The sequence below is a fragment of the Pelmatolapia mariae genome, linkage group LG9, assembly GCF_036321145.2.
Source record: "Pelmatolapia mariae isolate MD_Pm_ZW linkage group LG9, Pm_UMD_F_2, whole genome shotgun sequence".
Taxonomy (NCBI): Eukaryota; Metazoa; Chordata; class Actinopteri; order Cichliformes; family Cichlidae; genus Pelmatolapia; species Pelmatolapia mariae.
The window spans coordinates 23122786-23141478 of NC_086235.1; the positions used below are offsets into that span (position 1 = coordinate 23122786).

The window sequence follows — 18693 nt, forward strand, 5'->3', positions numbered from 1 at the left end:
GCAAACTCGGTGAACCACTCAAACACAGAACTGTTCACATTTGACATGACACCAAATCAAGGGTGTCAAACATATGGCTGTGTTCAATCCAGCCCACCAGATGGCTTTGCAAAGTGCAAAAATTGCAGAGATGCTATGATTTATTTATTCATTTTTATAAAGATGATGTCATCTTTACTACACATCAGTGGAACTGCATGGAAAATAAAAGTTTTTTTTCTTGATCCCAACAACTCGTGTGACTCGTGATGATTGCTTTATTTATTTATTATTTTAGCTTTTTTGCTTTCTCCAAAGCACTCTACATGTGAAGGTTTCAACTTTGTGGTTTGGCTGTAATTTGAAATTTTCAATGCACATGCAGTGAAAGGAGACTGACTGAATTGCCGGCCTGAAACTAAAGGCTTGACTGTACACCTACAGACTATACTCGCTTCCCATGCAGTCAAAGAATCAGGCCCCACACTGGGCTTTTAGGGCAGCACTTTGCACTGTGTCCTTCGCAGAATGCCAAAGAGCATTCGCCTCTCCTCTGCTCTCACAGTTAATCGATAGCATGCTTTTCTACCTCCTTAGTAAAAAGCAAAGAGGCTGCTGGTGCACAGTGCATGAGCGTATTTATGTGTTCATGAGTGCACGCCCGGATGTGTGACTGTGCACTCTCCTAATAACAAACATTCATAGACAGGCACACATATACCCACTCTGACTAAACCATTCATACTCAAAGATGGACACTAGTAGTAACCGGAATGCTGGCATATTCTATCCATCACCCAAGCTGCTGAAATAGAGGAGCGTGGTGGGGTATTGGCTGAGCAGATAAATCTATAAATCAGATTTGATGCTTTCTGTCTGGCCATTGCTCTCTCACGCGCACGCACGCGTGTGTTTCTTTCTGCAATTTACTAAGTCAGCATCTCTGCTTGTCCCAGACACAGATTAAAAAGCTGAAACTGATCTGTGATCAGTCATGCTGTAATCCCCTCACGTTGGGCATCATCATTTCATCTCTAGACAACTGTCAGAGATGCCAGCAGACTGGATCAACGTTTATGAAGTAATAATATTAAAACTAATTTCCAAATATTTCCATTTGGGCTCACATTAAGAAATGTAACGCATACTGTGAATGTCAGTGGTGAGCATTCATTAACCAACAGTTTAATGGGGAATTAATGAAAGTCCAAATTAATCAACTGGGCTGCTAACGGATTGACCTAACTCAATCTGGCCTGCTGTCTTTAATATTATCTTTGTGGCACTCTCAGCAGCTCTAAATTGAGCACATTGTTAATAAACTCACACCGTATATATTAATTAGTAATTTGATCTCTTTTTACAAAGGTCAGAATTAACCACAACTACTGCTGGATTGCATTTCAACAAACTGTGTGGTGTGTGTGTGTGTCTTTGTGTCTCTATGTGTGCAAGCAGGGCCATCAAAGAAAAATAGTATGTTACACATCACAATCTGTTCCCAGGAATCTAAACCCTTTCAAGAACTTGGGCAGTTTACTCTTACTTAACAAGCAGAATGTGAATGATGTATTAGTTCAAGTCCAAAAATTAAATCCAAGCAACTGGCCCACATTTTATTAAGCTAGTAACTGAAAGGCACGGACTAATCAAATGCAAGCTATTAGAATCCAATTTAGACAACTGATCTTTTTTAAATAGCATTAGCTGATTGATACAGAGCTGAAACACAAGCTTGAGCAATCCAGAACAAGTGAGTTTCCAAAAGCGCGCATAGCAGTTGTTTTTCCATCTATAAGCTCAGACTCTGACTTTGATTCAATGTCACAAGTCTGGACTGAACAAAATTTAAGCATTTAGGCAACTGACATACCTTTTAAGCAATATGCATTCAATAAAACACAATCAGGACAGTCAGATTACCTTTTTTACCTCGACAGACAAGTTGCCTGCAATCAGTTGCTGAAGCCTTGAAGTGCCAATAAAATAAAACAAAAAACTGTACTTGGCAGAGAGCAACACTGATCAAAAATGTAACACACTGAAGTCCTGTGGCATGAGTTTGGCAACAGAGTCACTGTAGATTATGCATACTCACACTAATATCTAGAGCTGAACATGGTAGACAAAAATATGTGGCCCCATCCTGCGAGCCATCTTTTCCAGAAGGTCCCATTACTTAATGCCAAATTCTCCTTCAGGTCAGTCATGGCCCATTGAAAGATGCTTTCCCCCTCTCTTATAAAAACTCCTCAGCAATCTTCCCCAGAAATGGGGATTCAGTGCAGAGTAGCACTTGCCTGCATGCAGTGGAGCTGTCAAAGTAAGGTCTGAAATTTCTTATCCAACCTTTTCAGGAGTCTAAAATGATTATACGGTGATTATCATTATTCTGCTCTAGAAGAGTTGACAATTGAAGATGTGTCTCTGTGTCTGTGATGTCACTCTGTAAATTCTCGAGCCACCTTTTGAAGAAGCGTACAGCTGCCATTAATTCACACAATGTGTTGCCACGGCATTGGAGCTTGGGATTTAATGCATACAGTTGAGATGTTCTGACTACCAAGAAAGCCCCCAAAAATCCCACTATAGCCTGGCTTTACCATTCTTCTATTCTAACAAAAACATCTCTAGGTCTTTTCTGACTGTCAAAAATCTCTTCAGGATCCATCCCTTACTGAGCAGCCTCACATTGTTGTGGAGGAGTAAGTCATCACAAACTGCAGTGAAATGGGAAAAAAATGTAAGAGCCACTGCCTGAATTTAAAATGCACATACTAATGTCTTATGGTTTAAAAGAAGAAACCAACCAACAAAAACGGGTGCTTTACAAATGCATTGTTGAGTTTATTTATTTTTGTGTAGAGAGCTTTTACGTTTAGAAATACTGTATGCATTAAATTATTATTGTGCAGTGAGTTGTTTACGTATAAATACCAAAATACATGTGTAAATAGTTCTGTATGCAGTCATTAATTTAGAGTCGGATCTGTCAACAATGTGTCAGAAATGCTCTGGACTGCAGCAAACACACACTTCCTTGCCACCAATAAAAAGTAATTATACAAGATCAACAATCCACTAACCCCTGTAAGGATCGCTGTAAAAAGACAGTGCTGAGGGGCAAACGCAACTTTATACTACTTTTACACTATATATACTACTTTTGATGTTATTTTATTATTTACTTTTTTGCTGTTTCATAGCAGTATGACAACAGGTGTGGATGGTGTTCATGAAGTCACACTGTGGACTGTTTGCGAGACAAATGTGCAGTTGCTGTCTACACCTGCAGCACACTTTTACTATACATAATGAAAATTACTTTTGTGTGTCTTTTGTGTTGTCTTCAACTTTCAGACCCAGTGCTCTGAAATTACTAACGTTTCTACCAAGTTCTGTTGTTCTACCAACAACAGCTACTCTTCAAAGTTACTAAGCAACTATTGGTAGGTATATATGATAAATTAATGCCAGTGGTAAAACAATGTTTTTGTATAATAATAGTTTATTTTTAAAATAATACAAACTTTTTTCCTGTCGTAAGACGGCCCCACAAACCTCATATAAAAAATAAAACAATAAAAGACCAGTCTGTTTTTTGCAAATTAAGGAGCAGATGTCCACAGCTCATATGCATCACTTACCTGCTGCTCTCACACCCTAGCCATTTTCATTGAGTGTAGTGGATGGGTGATTTTGTTGCATACATTATGCTTTTAGTGATCCCCCTTTTACCTTTCTAAAATATCCAACAAAGGTAAATTATCGGGTTTTGTTGATGCTGTCCACACTGTATACTGTTGTATCATCAGCAAATAACTCTTTTCTGCTGTATGACATCTCTTGTTTCTCCTTTTTCTCAAATAAAGCTTCACCTGCACCATCCAAACACTCCCTAAATTCCTCTGCATCACAAAAGTACTTTTCAATCTTGCACTCCATCCACACCTATCCAAAAAAGAGGCTTCCATGTCTCTTGCTGAGGCATAGATTTTACAACAATATTTTTTTCTTCTTCTTTTTATTTGGTCCTAACCTTTTTGTTCTTTGCATACTGATCAAAATGGCTGTGGTCGCTACTCTTTTACTATCCTGACTGCTTCTGTGCAAATCAAATACAGTCTTTCTGCTGGTCAGATACCTTCTTTGTATGCTCAGCTTTCTTGGTAAACTTTCCTTGTCTTTGTTATCTTTGTCTCTGACATCTTCACTTCAATGGTGACCCATCACTTTGCCTGCTCAGTCAATGTTATTATAGGCACAAAGCCAGTGAGACCTCTCAGCTCTGATTGGACCAGCATGAGACGGAGGCAGACAAAACTCAGACAAATAGTTATAATGCCCACAATATTTAAACTACTCAAATACAAATTTTATTTGTCACATACACAGTACAACATTAAGTGAACATGCAGTGAAATGCTTGTGTCCTGAACCGCGGACAGGGTGCAGACGTAGCCATGCCACTCCAGGGCTGCTTTTTTTGCATGGGGGGACCCTAGACAGGACATTTACTGGATAACAGGTGGGAATCGAACGTGCAACCCCCACTCCAGAGGTGTGTAGTCTTTCCACGACACTATCCAGCAGCTCATAGCTACTCATAAAACTGTCTAATAGTGAAAACAAGGCTCATTTAGTATCTGTAATTTAGGAGCTGATATGAATTTCTCTGGCAGTGTAATGTAAATTGGCCCAGCATCACACTACACTCTGCTGCCTTTAACATGACAACAATGTCAACAATGAGAAAACTGATAAATCTATAAACCACTTTCTTTGCTTTGAATAATGTGCATTTACAACTGTCTACATTCAACTATTACTATCATATTATGGATCAATGGAAAACTGATCTCAAAATAAAACAAGTTCAAAGTCATTGTATTGTGTATGGAGGTATAACACAACATCAATAGCAATGTAAGAAAAAACCACCATAGACACCCCCATGCCTTTATTCCCTGGTTTTCTCAGCACAAACCTTCTGTCTTTGTGTAGGTTGAACTTGGATTAATCTGGGAAAAAAAGACATCTTCAAAGGCTGCCTTCTTTCTGTTCTCTCTGTATGCAAATTTAATCTAAGCTGTCTTATTCTTTCAGGTTATGTTTTGATTCTGCAAGAGCATTCTCCTTCTGTAACCTTAATGAATCCTACTGTATTTTGTATATTTTTTTTAGCTGTTTTTTCTTGATTTTACACGTGTGTATATGCTGTAATTAGGATGGACAATCTGTTTCTGGGTCTTCCTGGGTCTGCTTGAGCAGCTTGTGTTTAATTGCCAGTCCTCAGTTTTGAACTTTTTGATGATATACCCAACCCCAAAGGTTGGAAGATTATGTTTTCTTCCTGACTGAACAGTTAGAGTAGTTGTGGTTGTTCTCGTGAAAGCAAAAAAGCCTTTCCTAGTAACTCACTTCACTTTTCTTTGCCATTTCCTGTGAATGTCCTAGTAGACCTATTAACCCATCCTAACTACCTGCTTTGTGAGTAGCCACATGTATAGCTGATTCTGTGTTTCAATTAGACATGCAAAGTTTCACAATGAGAATGTGTCCACCTACATTAAGTTACCAATCAGAAAGATATTGTGAAATTTCTGAAGGTACGCTTTAATTTGTATTATTTGCCATTGTGCAAAATCAGATTTCTTTTTAACATTTGTTTAACATTTCATTAAATACCAGTGGAAACCATCATCATTCGCAAATACTTTAACTATCCTGATACTTTTTGGTGTATCTGCATTCCAAGTTCCTCCAACCAAATATTATTATTGAAAGAAGTATGTTACTCCATACTTTAAGAAAACAAAATGTCAAATATAATGAACTTTGGAAACTCCATGACCTAATTTCATGCAAGACCAGACTACTCTTTTTTTTTTTTTCTTCTTTTCCACATATTATCTTATTCTATCCCTGCAAAACTGAAATGAGTTTGGCATCAAAGAGCTCCATATGCAAATTTAGTCTGAAAACAGACTGGGACACTGCATCTGTGACATGGTCACCCAACAGAGGCTTACTACAGTTGTCGAGTGAATTTAGTTGCTTTGTCAGTGTGATGTTGACCTGATAATCTTGACAACCCGAAGGAGAAATGAAATGTACATGAAGAGGAGGAAGAAAAATGAAGCAGGTCAAAGTGAGAGGCAACCTGAGTAAATAAAAAACAGGCTGACATTTGAAAGTGAGAAATGAGGGAAGAAGAGAAACGAGTACATCTGCAAAGATAGATGGGGAACAAGACAAGGAGAAAAAAAAGGAAACGAAAGCCACAGAAAGAAAAACATAGATGTGGGCAGGTGAATGAAAGGTATAAGGTTTAAAAAGGAAGCTGTGACCCCTGTCTTAGCTCGCACTGTAACGGCACCTTAACTCAGTGATAATGGTCCTCATTCACATCTAGCCTTGGCTCTTTTTCTCTTGTACACACACAATGCAATCTTACGAATCGCACAAAAGTACACACATGCACATTTAGCCTTTACTGTGCACAGATATACACACCGACACAAGTATGTAGTCATCTGAAGTGACTCTTTGCCCTATACACACACACAAAAAGATGGGTTAGAGGCAGAAAAAAGCAGATACGCACAAACTGATTTTATAAACATGCAGTGTACAAACTGTTTTGTGAGAGGTGAGGCACTGTACACCCTGGAGAAAATGACAGGCAGCGGGATAGGGACAGAGAGACAAACAACCAGGCCCACTCATAATTACACCTCCACCGGTTACATATGGATACAAATATACACCAGACAATGTAAGTTAAACCAAACAAACCTGCGCACAATTTTGGGAATCTCAAATGCATCTAGTTGCACACTGAAAATCCATTTCCTCTCTCTCTAACACACACACATTCATTCAAGCACTCCCAGGGAACGCAATGAACATTTGTCCATTTTACAGCACGGGCCAGAGAATCCAAACATGCAGACACACCGCACACACAGCCCGATCCCTTTCCTACCCAGCCTGGTATACCGGAGGTTGTGTTTGGATTTTAACAGAAAGACTGCTATCATTAGACAGGGCAGACAAGTCCTGGTTGCCTTTCCAGTTACATTTCTTTCCTTATTTCTTTCTCTCCCCTTTATTTCAGCGAACAATCACACATGCACCACAGTGAGGAACACACTGACCAAGTTACGCACCGTGTCAGGACATGCACACACATACTGTAGCTTCTCTATACAGAAATAGAGATGCGCACACAGGCACACACAGAAAAGCACAGGAGCACAAAGGTTATGTTTTCCAAGTGCCTGGCTGGCTATGTTCCCATTCTGTCTGTGAGCTTTTGCTTGGAGTCTAAAGTGAAAAAAGAGGGTTGTTTTTTATTTTTTTGTTTTTTTCAATGGAAGTAGCTCAAAGATTAATTCACTTAATCTTGGCCTGTAAATGGGGTATTCAAGCGGCTTAAAAAACAAATTGAATGCAAAGGCTGAGAGTAATAACAACATTTGTCTTAGCTGCGGCACAGTGCCCTTTTCCACAGTACTCTTCCACATGAGCCGGTGACTGGATATTCAAGGTCCATTATGAAAGATGTGGACTTGGAAGTGTATTTGTACATGGATGGTGCAAATGCAGACACACAAACCTACTGTCTTATATGCATACAGTTCACATTTTGACTGCACTAATAACCATATGCACTTCACAGGTTAAAAAAGGTGGAAAGCTAAAGATATAGTGGCACTCGACTTCAATGAACAGAGTACGACGCTGTAACAGTCGTGTAGATATGTGCGCGTGTACAACTCAGACAGATGAACAGATGTTGCACTGTGGATTTTAATAAATAATCCCCATATTCATTATGTCACCCAGGAGACACATGCAGATCATAGGGTGCAAGTTTCAGAATATAGGTTAAATGGAAAAAAAGGAAAACAAACATAAAGCAACAGTTAATAATTCTCCACGAATAAACCATTCAGTCAAACTCTATTTCTTTCTATATTTAAAAAAAAGAATTACAATAACTTTGCACTGCATGAGCACTGCCAAACTCTTGAATAATGACCTTGTAATGTATGCTGATTACTTTCAAATAAGCAGTAACTAATTAGTTAGTGTAATTAACCCCAAACCTCATTAAATCACTGTATGCAACATGTAATGTGCTAACTATTACTAAATAATGTATGTGTGATTAATCAGAGGTTTCTGATGCCGTGTAGCTGCAGCTCACTGAAGCTCCATCTGCTGCCTCCCGTTCCTGAGAGATCGATAATTTAAATTTCTAATATCACACTCAACTAGCAAAAAGAGGAGTTTGTTTTTTTCTTAATTTTAATTTTTTTCACATCGTTTCTAAGTGTGTGTAACCGGCAGTTTATGCAGAACAGTGGTCACACTAAATGGTACAGTAATATTTAAATGACACCGGGACATGCTGCATCTCTGGAGCTTTGATTGTCATGTGACTTTATAACTAGGCTAACCCATTTTAGCAGTTTTTATAGTTCACTGTTGCCATCCAATCTTAGATTAGTAAAAAGATCACAATAATGATTCTAAAGGATCAATTCCATAATTCAATGTGATAATTACCAAATGGCCCTGGGTGGTTCAAATCATCTATGATTTGAGGAAACGTGAAGCATGAAACTAGTTTCAACATTAAACTAAAACATAAAGTCAATCAGTGAGTAAAGTGCAGCTCTGTTTTAAAATCCCTGAGAGGTCCATGATGCAAGTGGTGAAGCAGTAATATGCCTCTTTAATTAAAACCAATTCCATTTGTTAAAACAAAAATTAAAGCAAAAAAATATTTTAATAGCCTTAATAGGGCTGGGTGATATGACCTCAAATGAAAAGTAATTGAACATTTTAGCTGGATTTTGATGGATGAATACACACACACACACACACATACATATAAATAAATATATTTTTTTCTTCTTCTTCTTCTTTTGTTTGATGTCTTTATTTATTAAAGCCAAAACATGTGTCCAAACTACAAACACAGCACTCTTTTTACTTGAGTTGTGAAGCTAAGTCGCTATTTTACTTTTCCTCCATGATGTTTCCATGTTCCATGAGTGGACAGGGCAGAATCATGTGACACTTAGTATGTGTTAAAGGGGACAGCATATAATGAGGGATGTCTTGATGCACGATGGGGGTAATGTTCCTTACACAATGAAACAGAAGACTGAAAACATGTGAATAGCAACTACATAAGTATAACAGGATTTGGTCGATAGCTCCAGCTTGGCCACTTAAATGAAACATGACTAGCAGTAAGTGTAAAAAACAGCAGCTAGTGATCATGTCCGTGTTGTTGAACTAGTGACACCAATATTCTTGTTACCACTGTGTGCTGTTCAAGAACATATGCAGGGGGTATAACACTACTCTGGCCGGTGTGTCTAAAGCTTTTTCCTGCTACTCACAGGGACGGCTGTTAGTGCTCTTTCTGACACCGTTGTTTTGGCTGTGGTCATATGGGTCAGTTCAGGTACAGTGCAATGCTTTTAACTGCTTTTTCCTGACACTTTGCTTTGTCTAGAACAAATCAATTATGGCATTTTGCCAGGATTAATCTAGGGCCAAGAGCCTTTCCCTATCTATATATTATCTCCCTCTAAGTGACTGTACTGCATATGGGGCTAAAGCAAACAGGAATTCAAGTCCATATTATGTTTTTTTGGGAAATATCCAGTCCTTTGTTTAGTTCCCAGCAAAATAAACAAAAAAGAGTACGTGTTGCCAATAAACTAAATCTAATTCAATCATTCAAATTGATATGGAAAATATTTTAAAATGAACAGACATGAATGCATGGCTGCTTAAAGAGATATCAAATAAGTTCGTGCAGTTTCACTTAGCTTAAGGCTAGCCTTTTCAGACTCAAGTTACCATGTAGGAGATTGCTACTGATACTGTCAGATTTCATGTGATTTATTCTGGTTATATAAAATCTGTCTTTAAGACATTAAACTTTGGGATGTTTATGACTTAAATTAATTAATTAATAGTTAAAAAAAATTAATAATGTGGTCAAAATATCATACAGAGCTTTTTTTGTGCACCTGTGTAATCTAATCCTATGTCACTGTTTGTAGCATGTGTTGCTGCACATGTCCTTTTTCTGAAGGTTTTCCGCACTAACAATGGTTCTCAATTGACCAACAGGGCAAAGTACCATTTATCTAAGAGATAATTGGTAAATCTCACATCATTCATCTAAGAGCTGTACACAGGTAAGAAAAACTCAGAGATTATACACATTAGAATCAGACTCAGGAGAGACTCCTGTAGCTCCCAATATGTCTTCAACAGTAAAAACATTTGCAATAAAATGTAAAAAAAAAAAAAAAAAAAAAAAAAAAAAAGGAAATGCTTTAAAAAATCAGTTTAGGACAAACTGCATACTTAGACTACAAATTGGAAAAATAATTTACTGGATTTTCAGTTGCTTAATCGCCATGAGTGACTGAAGATGCTTACTATTTCGCCTATGTTGAGAACATCAGATTAAAAATAAAGTTGCATTCTTAGACCTTTAATTTATCAGCCATTTTTTTGTAAACAGTATTTGTTTTATTAAAATAAGATCATTTATTTGGGACTTCCTGTAGATGGTTTATAGATTACATGAAGTCAACAATAAAGTGAATTTTAATTTGAAAAGAATTAATTCAATAGTGGGCACCACCAAAGGGAATTGGAGTATCACTTGAAATAGCCTGTCCTATTCTCTGACTAATGCAACTGCTGCACTTTGATGCTGCTACAGGTTACAATAACAATGATAATTTTTAATGGCAAGGTGTCAGAGAAAATCCTTGCTTCCTGACCATCTTTCCTTGAGGTGTCGTTCTTCATCCTTGTCACTTTTCTCATAGATGCTGCTTCGTCTCTTGTCCTTCTCTTTCCTCCCTTTTGCCTTGCCAGTCTAATCTCCAACTCAGAGACTGCTGTCAAATGAGGTGGACAGATTCTGATGGCTTCTAATAAGAACACATTCCACTAGAATAACTTTCTGATTCTGCACATTTACACATGCAGACACATAGAGCTGCAGTGTTACATACAGTGAAGCATGAATGCTCCAATTTGTACCCAGAGAAGCAGAATTACATAATTATCATACTGCACTCCGTATTATGGGTTTCATTTGCAATTAATACATCTGAAGTTAATAACATTTAATGAACAGTGCGAGTTTGTGTGCCTGAAGAGGGGGGGACAATGGCAGTGTGTATGTGAGCTGCATGGTGTGTGTGTGTGCCTTTGTCCATGTTACGTTACTGACATTGTTAGGGGAATTATGTAGTATGACTTGTCAGTGCATATTTGTATCACTGTGGCCTTGCTCCCATGATGAAACATTGATAGCCTTGCAGTAGCATTCCTTCCAAGAGAGAAATTTCAATTCGTCGAGGAAACTGACACACCAGTCTGAGAATAAAGCTGAAGGTAAGAGCAGAAAATGCAGCAGTTCTGGGCCAGTTTTTACCTATACATGTTTGTTACTCTCATGAACTGTGGTATTAATAAGAAAATCCCCCCAAGAGCCTCTATTTTAGCCCACGAATGCTAATATTTTGACAATACATATTTGAATGTATTGCACAGTGGAATCCAGACCACTTATATTTTCATCTCAACCTTGAAGTAATTGGAAAGTCTGATGCTTTACAAGCACTTGAAAACAGAAAAAATTTGGCCATGCAAAAAGAAGAATACATATTTATTATTCTGTAGCAATCAAATTTCAGCAAACTTGTGGCATTTATTACATTATGTGAGCTATTCAGGTTGTTGTAATGTTAACCTTCCTCTACCTACTTTCCCCCACCAGTTTCCTGTTTAACTAAATCTACTTGCAGCTATTGTTCACTTGATATTAAAATGTTTTAACATTTCCAGCAGAGTGCTGCTTACTAAATAGCATTGTGGGAGGGGAAAACAAGGCATCAGGAATGAGCTACAGTGTCAGAAATAAATTAGTTTCTAAGAAACAAGTTTGCCATTGTCAAATCATTGCTACGCTTTTTTCAAAAGAAGAATGCATAACACTGAAGAAATAACAAATCTAGATCAGTTGTACCCACAGCAGTGTCAGCCATGCATGCTATGCCTTTCCAGAATAATGCTCATCACAGTAAAATTCTAAACAGTTTGAATAACTCATCATTATCAATTCATATTGATATTTATAAAATATAATTGTTCAAAGATTCAGAGAGTCTGGAGAAATCTCTGTGTGCGAGGGATGAGGCTGAAAATCAATACCTTATGCCCGTTATCTCCAATCTAAAGAGGAGAGGGAACTTATGGTTTGTTATCAGCACTCAGCTCAAAAGGCTGGATCTCTGATGGTATGGGGATGCATTAGTGCCTATGGAGCTGGCAGCTTGCACATCTGGGAAGGCACTGTCTACACTGAAAGCTAATTAGTGCATCATGAAACAAAAATATGGTAAAGACCCAGGACTGCTGAGCAGCTAGAATGTTATACTATGCAAGAATGGAACAACATCCCTCTCCCAAAATTCCAGCAGCTGGTCTCCTCAGTTCCCAGATGTTTGCGGACAGTTGTTAAAGGTAGGGGGATGCTTAACAGTTGTAAACAAGGCCCTGTCACATCTTTTATCTGATGTGTTGCTCCCATTAAATTAAAAATGAGCTAATGTTTTCTTAATTTTCTTAAAATTGTACATTTTCTTAGCTTAAACATTTTATATGTTTTCTATGTTCTCTTGTGAATAAAATAAAAGTGTGGGAAGTGGGCATGCACATGTAGGAAAAATGATGAGAAAAAGACTGAAGAATTTGGAGTAATGGGTGACATGTAGGGGTGAGAGAGATGAATCACTACAGTTACAGGTAGGGTTGAGACAGTGGGAAAATAGGAGATGACTTGCTTTTTATTTTTGCTAGATTTTGTTAAGGAGGCAAGAAGATAGGTGTAAAGATCGAGGAAAAGCTACAAAGAGAGTTCCAAAAAGAGGATAAGCAATCAAGGAAGTGCAAAGGAGCAAAAAAACAGGTGGAAGGTAGCAATTTAGATGGAGGGGGTAGAGCAGAGAAACAGCAGTGCAATTAACATCCACACCTTATTTCCTAGCTCTGGTTCACTTGTCTCAGTGCATGATTAATCCACCAATGTGGACACACACACACATTCCCAAAACACAGGCAGGTGCACACATATAAATATCCATGGGCCAAACATAGCTACACAGCAAGTGTAGCGCTGCTCTAATCTGAGCCTAACCAGTCTGCTTCCTGCAGCCTTAATCCTATCATTATCACGTCCTAATGGGAGCCATCTCAGACACACAAACACAAAAACAAGACAGAGAATTGGCAAGAAGTTGACCCATGTGGTGGTTAAAAGGTTTGCTTTTATAACCATATTCATTTTATATCCCTGTAGAAGAGAATGGAAATGCGATAATTTATTTGAGTGGAAAAAGCAAAATTACTTTTGCCAGTGTCAAATGATTTGTTTGGACCAGAACCTGGAAAAAACTGCCAGTGATTCACACTCACACAAGAACACTTCTGTGTGCAAATGTCACCATTTTGCTTTATATGGTTTTTTATATATGTATACTGAAGAACAGGAGACCCTGACTTGTTGCCCTGGAGGTGAAACCAGACTGATGTCTATGTCAAATGGCCTGGCAAGCTTAATGAGATGAGAAAAGGCTAATCTGATTCTATAACAGACAGGCTCTAGGGGCATCCCATTTAACCACCCAGAGTGCCACCAACACACTGACTTAAAAGCACATCCTTTACTTTTTACACACTGGTGCTGTGACTCTTAAAAATTTAATTCTTGTCCTTTACTAAGCGAGTAATGAATAGCAAAGGAGCGCCAGAGAGTTCAAAGTGAATTAATTAAAATTATAACCTTTAAAGCTAAATAAAACAAGCTCTTCTTGGAATATTTTACAGCTGAGGAAAATATCCGTGCATATAAAATATATTTAAGTATGTTAGCACTGTATATGGACACTGTATATGGACACTGTGTCGCACACGGTGTCTGCACTGAGCAAATAATCCAGTCATGAACTTTCTGTGTGAACCAACTTAATCAGAAAAAAATATGGTTATTTGAATTGCAAATAGAAAAATTAAAGTCTGATTGGTTATGAAATGATTATGAAACATCATGGTAGGCAGACCTTGCCTTGACACAGTACATCAACAACAGATTTACATACTGCACAGTGACAGCTCAGTAGAGGATACCACTAAAGTACACCAAGGACAGGCACAACCCATTTTTCTTCCACTGCATGTATCTGATGGCTGAGTGTACATCTTATATGTATTTCTGAGTTACTGTATCTATATTTGTGCATGCATGTTCATCTAATTATAATTGTAATTCTAACCCTAACACAATAAAATGACAGAAAAATGAAAAACTTTATTTCATGAGACAGCATAAAATTCTAAGCTTCCCTTTTTATAAAACTTTGATCTGACTCAGAATATTTGTACTAAGCGCTGCAAGAGGACGCAATAATAGGGCATCTGTCTGGCCCCAGAGTTAATAAGAAATCAGCCAGCTTCACAGCCAACCAATCACATCCCCCTTCCTCTGAAATGACCTCCCTGTTTGTTTCCCTTCAGGGCTTTAAATCCAAACTTAAAATCATTGTTTCCTCTTAACTTTTCATTGGATTGCCTGGTTATATTCACTCCTGTTTCGCTTGTGCTTGCTGCTACCAGACCCCTATCCATCCTTGAGGCATCGCTCTCTCCCTTGGCTGTCAGTGCTTCGGTCCAGATGTTTTTGGAGCTGAATCTTGATCCTCCAGGAGTCTCATCTCTCTTCCTCTCTCTCTCTCTGACTCTCTCTCTCTCTCTCTCAACTGTTTGTGTCTGTCTCCCTTTTTTGTGGTTTTTGTGTGTGTATGTGTTTGTGCAGTCTGCCCTGCTCCCAGGTTTTCACGGTAGCAAGAAGGCCATTTGGCTCTGTCTTATCTTATTTGGCAACACTTGCCGGATGTCCTCTTGGAGCATATTCTTATGTTTTTCAGCGTATCACTTTATCATCTTCATTGCATTGGCTGCAGACCACCTTTGCTGTTTTTCAATGTTTTTCTGTTTCTGATCTGTCAAATTCTATGGTGTACAATTCACAGATTATCATCTATCTTCCTTTAAAGTAAGACCGAGGACTTGTGTGAATGTACCAGCCCGATTAAAAACAACAACAACAACAGCAAAACCGTAGATGAATTCACAACTAACATGCAAATGAACATAAACCCGCATGAACAGGGGAAAAAATCCTTTGGTCGCTTTTTTTTCTTATACAGAACACACATGCTTAATGTACACTGGAAACACTTACAGACTTGCATATGTTTGCATTAAAATATATGGCTTTAAAGGCTTTAGATAAATGGTAAAATACATTCTCCCTCACTAATTATAGGAAAATGTAAGAGGTGGCAGGGTGCTTAACACAATGTTTGGGGCGTCTATAAAATGCGGCTGATACATTTTTAAAGCGATCTGAAATCTAACTTTTAATGAGACACCGATGTCCTCTCAGATACAGCGAGGCTCCCCCGGTCAGACCCTCCAGGTGACGGGAGTAAGCGGACTGTGGATTTCAATATCGTATCAAGCGTTGCCACAATGACACCTGATCTTTGTGAGGTCGCTCTTATTAACGAAAGCTTTGTGCGCGAGAAACGCACAGGCAAACTCCTCCAACTCTCCACGTCTCCTTTGCCTCCCGTCACGCTCCCTGACACTGCCTCGCGCGCGTACCCCTGCTCAAGCGACTCGCGGTAGTGTCTCTCCGTTGTTGTCTGTCAGATGGGATGATTAATGAGGCGCGTCCACGGGCACATCCATCCAGGACCTGAGAAGCCCTTGCGATCGCGGGGGGAATCAGTCACACTGAACCCTCAGAGTATCGGCTCAGTCACCGTCAGCAAGATCGCAATGCCACTGAACCAAGGCTGGATAATCCAAGTTAAATAAATAAATAAAAATCAGATAAGACCAGTGATAACACATTCTATATCAAAACTGTCAGACACGCAGTTACTTCAGTATGCTATAAAAGTGGAAAAAGAAACAACTGCGGTCGATATGTTCATAAAATATAAACACTGAATTCCTGGAGTATGTCAATGACAATTAGAGTGAAGAACAAATGCAATACCGGGCAATGTTTAAACAAACTCTCAAGACTGAAATTACAGCGTGGATCGAAAAGACGCCTTCATCAAGTGTTCCAAGAATTAAGCAGTAAAGTGGAGGCTTTAGCTAGGCAAAAAAAAAGAGCAAATAAAAGCGGAATGCTAATCATCTAAGTTTTCCAGTGACCTTAAAAAAGGCTTAGGCTTTAATATGCTGAGACCAGTGAGCTTGATGGAGAGTCTAATCAGAATGCAAACTGCACACCATAAAAAAAACTAAATCAGACCCTACAAGTAGACAAAACCATTCAAATCAATGCACCCTTAGCTGCTGAGAGTTACAGCTTAGCCCTATTAGACCACAACTCTTTTTAAAAGAAAATGGGCATTCAGCAAAATCTCTTTACTTGGATTGTTTTATGCAAACGCAATAGTCTAAAACCATATGTAATGTTCTTACAGAACATCAAAAATCAGGAAAGCGTTGAAAATAAAAAGGAGGGGGGAAACCGTTTGTTGGAAGTTGAACCGTTTTCACACTGTTCTTCTCTCGAGTCCACTTTGATGACTGGGAGTCCACAATAAACAGCAAACCACTACTGCCAAACTTAAATGCCATTCACTAATTCTGTCACTGTCCCTCAATACTCAAGTCATTTCTGGAGTCCCCTAAAAAAAAACTGCAATTAAACATCTCAGCGGTCATAAAAATCCCGTGCGCCAAAAATAAAGGCACCACAGACCCTGAAGCGCTAACACGTTTAGGCTTGAACTCAAAAGTCGACCCCGCTTCAACCTCTGCCTCTCACTGCCTCTGTCGCCCGGCACTACTAACGTAGCCGTAAACCTCTACCTGTGCCGCTTCTCTCCACAGGCAGACCGTTTGTTTCTCACCCATTCCCACTCTCATCCAAACAGCCCTGGAAGACCATTTCAAAAATACTGAAAAGAACAACTTACGGGTTGTTGGTAGAGCTCCGTGCACACCGCTGACATGACAGAAAATCCATAAAACGACCGGCAATAACAACGTCAGTCCCTGGGCAGGACGGTGCCGGCGCATCTTCACGGCTGCTGTGGGCGCAGGAGAGCGGGAGAGGGGAACACACAGCTGAGTGGCTGTAACGCCAGTCGGTCCGTCAGCCTCGCTTCTCAGTTGAGGACTGGCGGATAAGAGCCCGGCTGCACGGAGTCTCTCTCTCTCTCTCTCTCTCGCTCTCTCTCTCTCTCTCTCGCTCTCTCTCTCCCCAATAAAGAGATGATGTAAGGATGGCGCCAAAACACAGACTGGTCCGTGCTAGCAAACAGAGCGCACTTATCTCTGCAGCTCTCTCACCTCCCTTGTTTAGCGACTAAAACAAAACAGCAGCCGAGTTTCCACCGTCCAAAGGACGATACGAGTGGGTGCGGCTGTAGCGGACAACAAATCCTCCAGGAGTTCAAGAAGGCATGACAGTGCACATCTCAAATCCCTGAACTGGTTTCTCCTGCCCAGCGCTCTAATGCTCTGTCCGTGGTGCTGAACTTATCTCAGCCTTTCTCTGCCCCCCCACACTCTCTCTCACACACACACACGCACACACTCTAAATGCCTTTCCGTTTCTAATAGCCAGACAGTGCCCCCCACCTTCTCTAGGTGGTGGTGTCATTACACTTGTGCATTCCTCTTCTATCCACACATGAAAGCCCTAACAAAAAAAAAATACACGGGACCTGCACTCTCTCTGTCTTGATGTCCTCGCAATCCCCCGTTTGCCTGCATTTAGTGCAAACGAGAGGGAGTGAACCCATTTAACTTATCTAATGAAGATTAAATATCACATAATACTAAAGTTCTCCTTGTATGCAAATGCTTTTCCCTAACAGACTGGTTTTATTTCAAAAAGTTAAATTAAAAACATCTACATATTGTAACAAAAGGTGCTTTCAGATATTTCAAACCTTATAATCCATTCAAACAAATACATCTTGGAGATTTGCTGGTACAAGTCTTAATAGGACTGCAGAGATACACCAATCAGAACAGACTATAAGTAACTGCTTTAGACAATACATCTTTCTTTCTTTCTTTCTTTCTCTTTCTTTCTTTCTTTCTTTTTATTTGTGTTTTTTGTTTTCTTTTAGCCCACTACTATGATTATTGTTTTTTGTAGTAGTCATCTTTGTACTAAGAAGAAGAAATCTAGTAAATTTGCTTCAGAGGCAAGTTAAATGACATGTTTTACAATGACAAATTGCAATCCATATCTGTCTGTCCACATTTGTCACTTACACGTCTCAGTCACTGTCGTCTGTCCAGAACATAATACATGATTATCATCGCTGCAAGGAGCATTTTTCTAAATGAAGAAAATGGTGAATAAAAATGGCAAATTCATCACAGGCAGCTCCATCAGTGGTAATGTTTCACTTACTGCTCCAACTAAGGGATAGATTATGATAGTCAGCGTGCTATAAGGACGCACACAGGCCCATGGGTCAAATGCTTTTGATTGGTTCACCATTAGTAACATACAATGAGGCACACTAACAGTGTTTATTAATAAGTTACTTA

General features: G+C 39.1%; 1 protein-coding gene across 2 annotated transcripts in view; it reads right to left on the bottom strand.

Annotated features, from left to right (window-relative positions):
• Positions 1-17293, bottom strand: part of cntnap2a (contactin associated protein 2a) — a 384317-nt gene extending 367024 nt beyond the window's left edge. For both annotated transcript variants that reach the window (XM_065471641.1, XM_063483821.2), the window contains exon 1: positions 17100-17293. In XM_065471641.1, coding sequence (XP_065327713.1) covers positions 17100-17202 — 103 coding nt within the window. In that variant the 5' untranslated portion in view covers positions 17203-17293. The remainder of the gene's footprint in view (positions 1-17099) is intronic.
• Positions 17294-18693: the final 1400 nt, after the last annotated feature.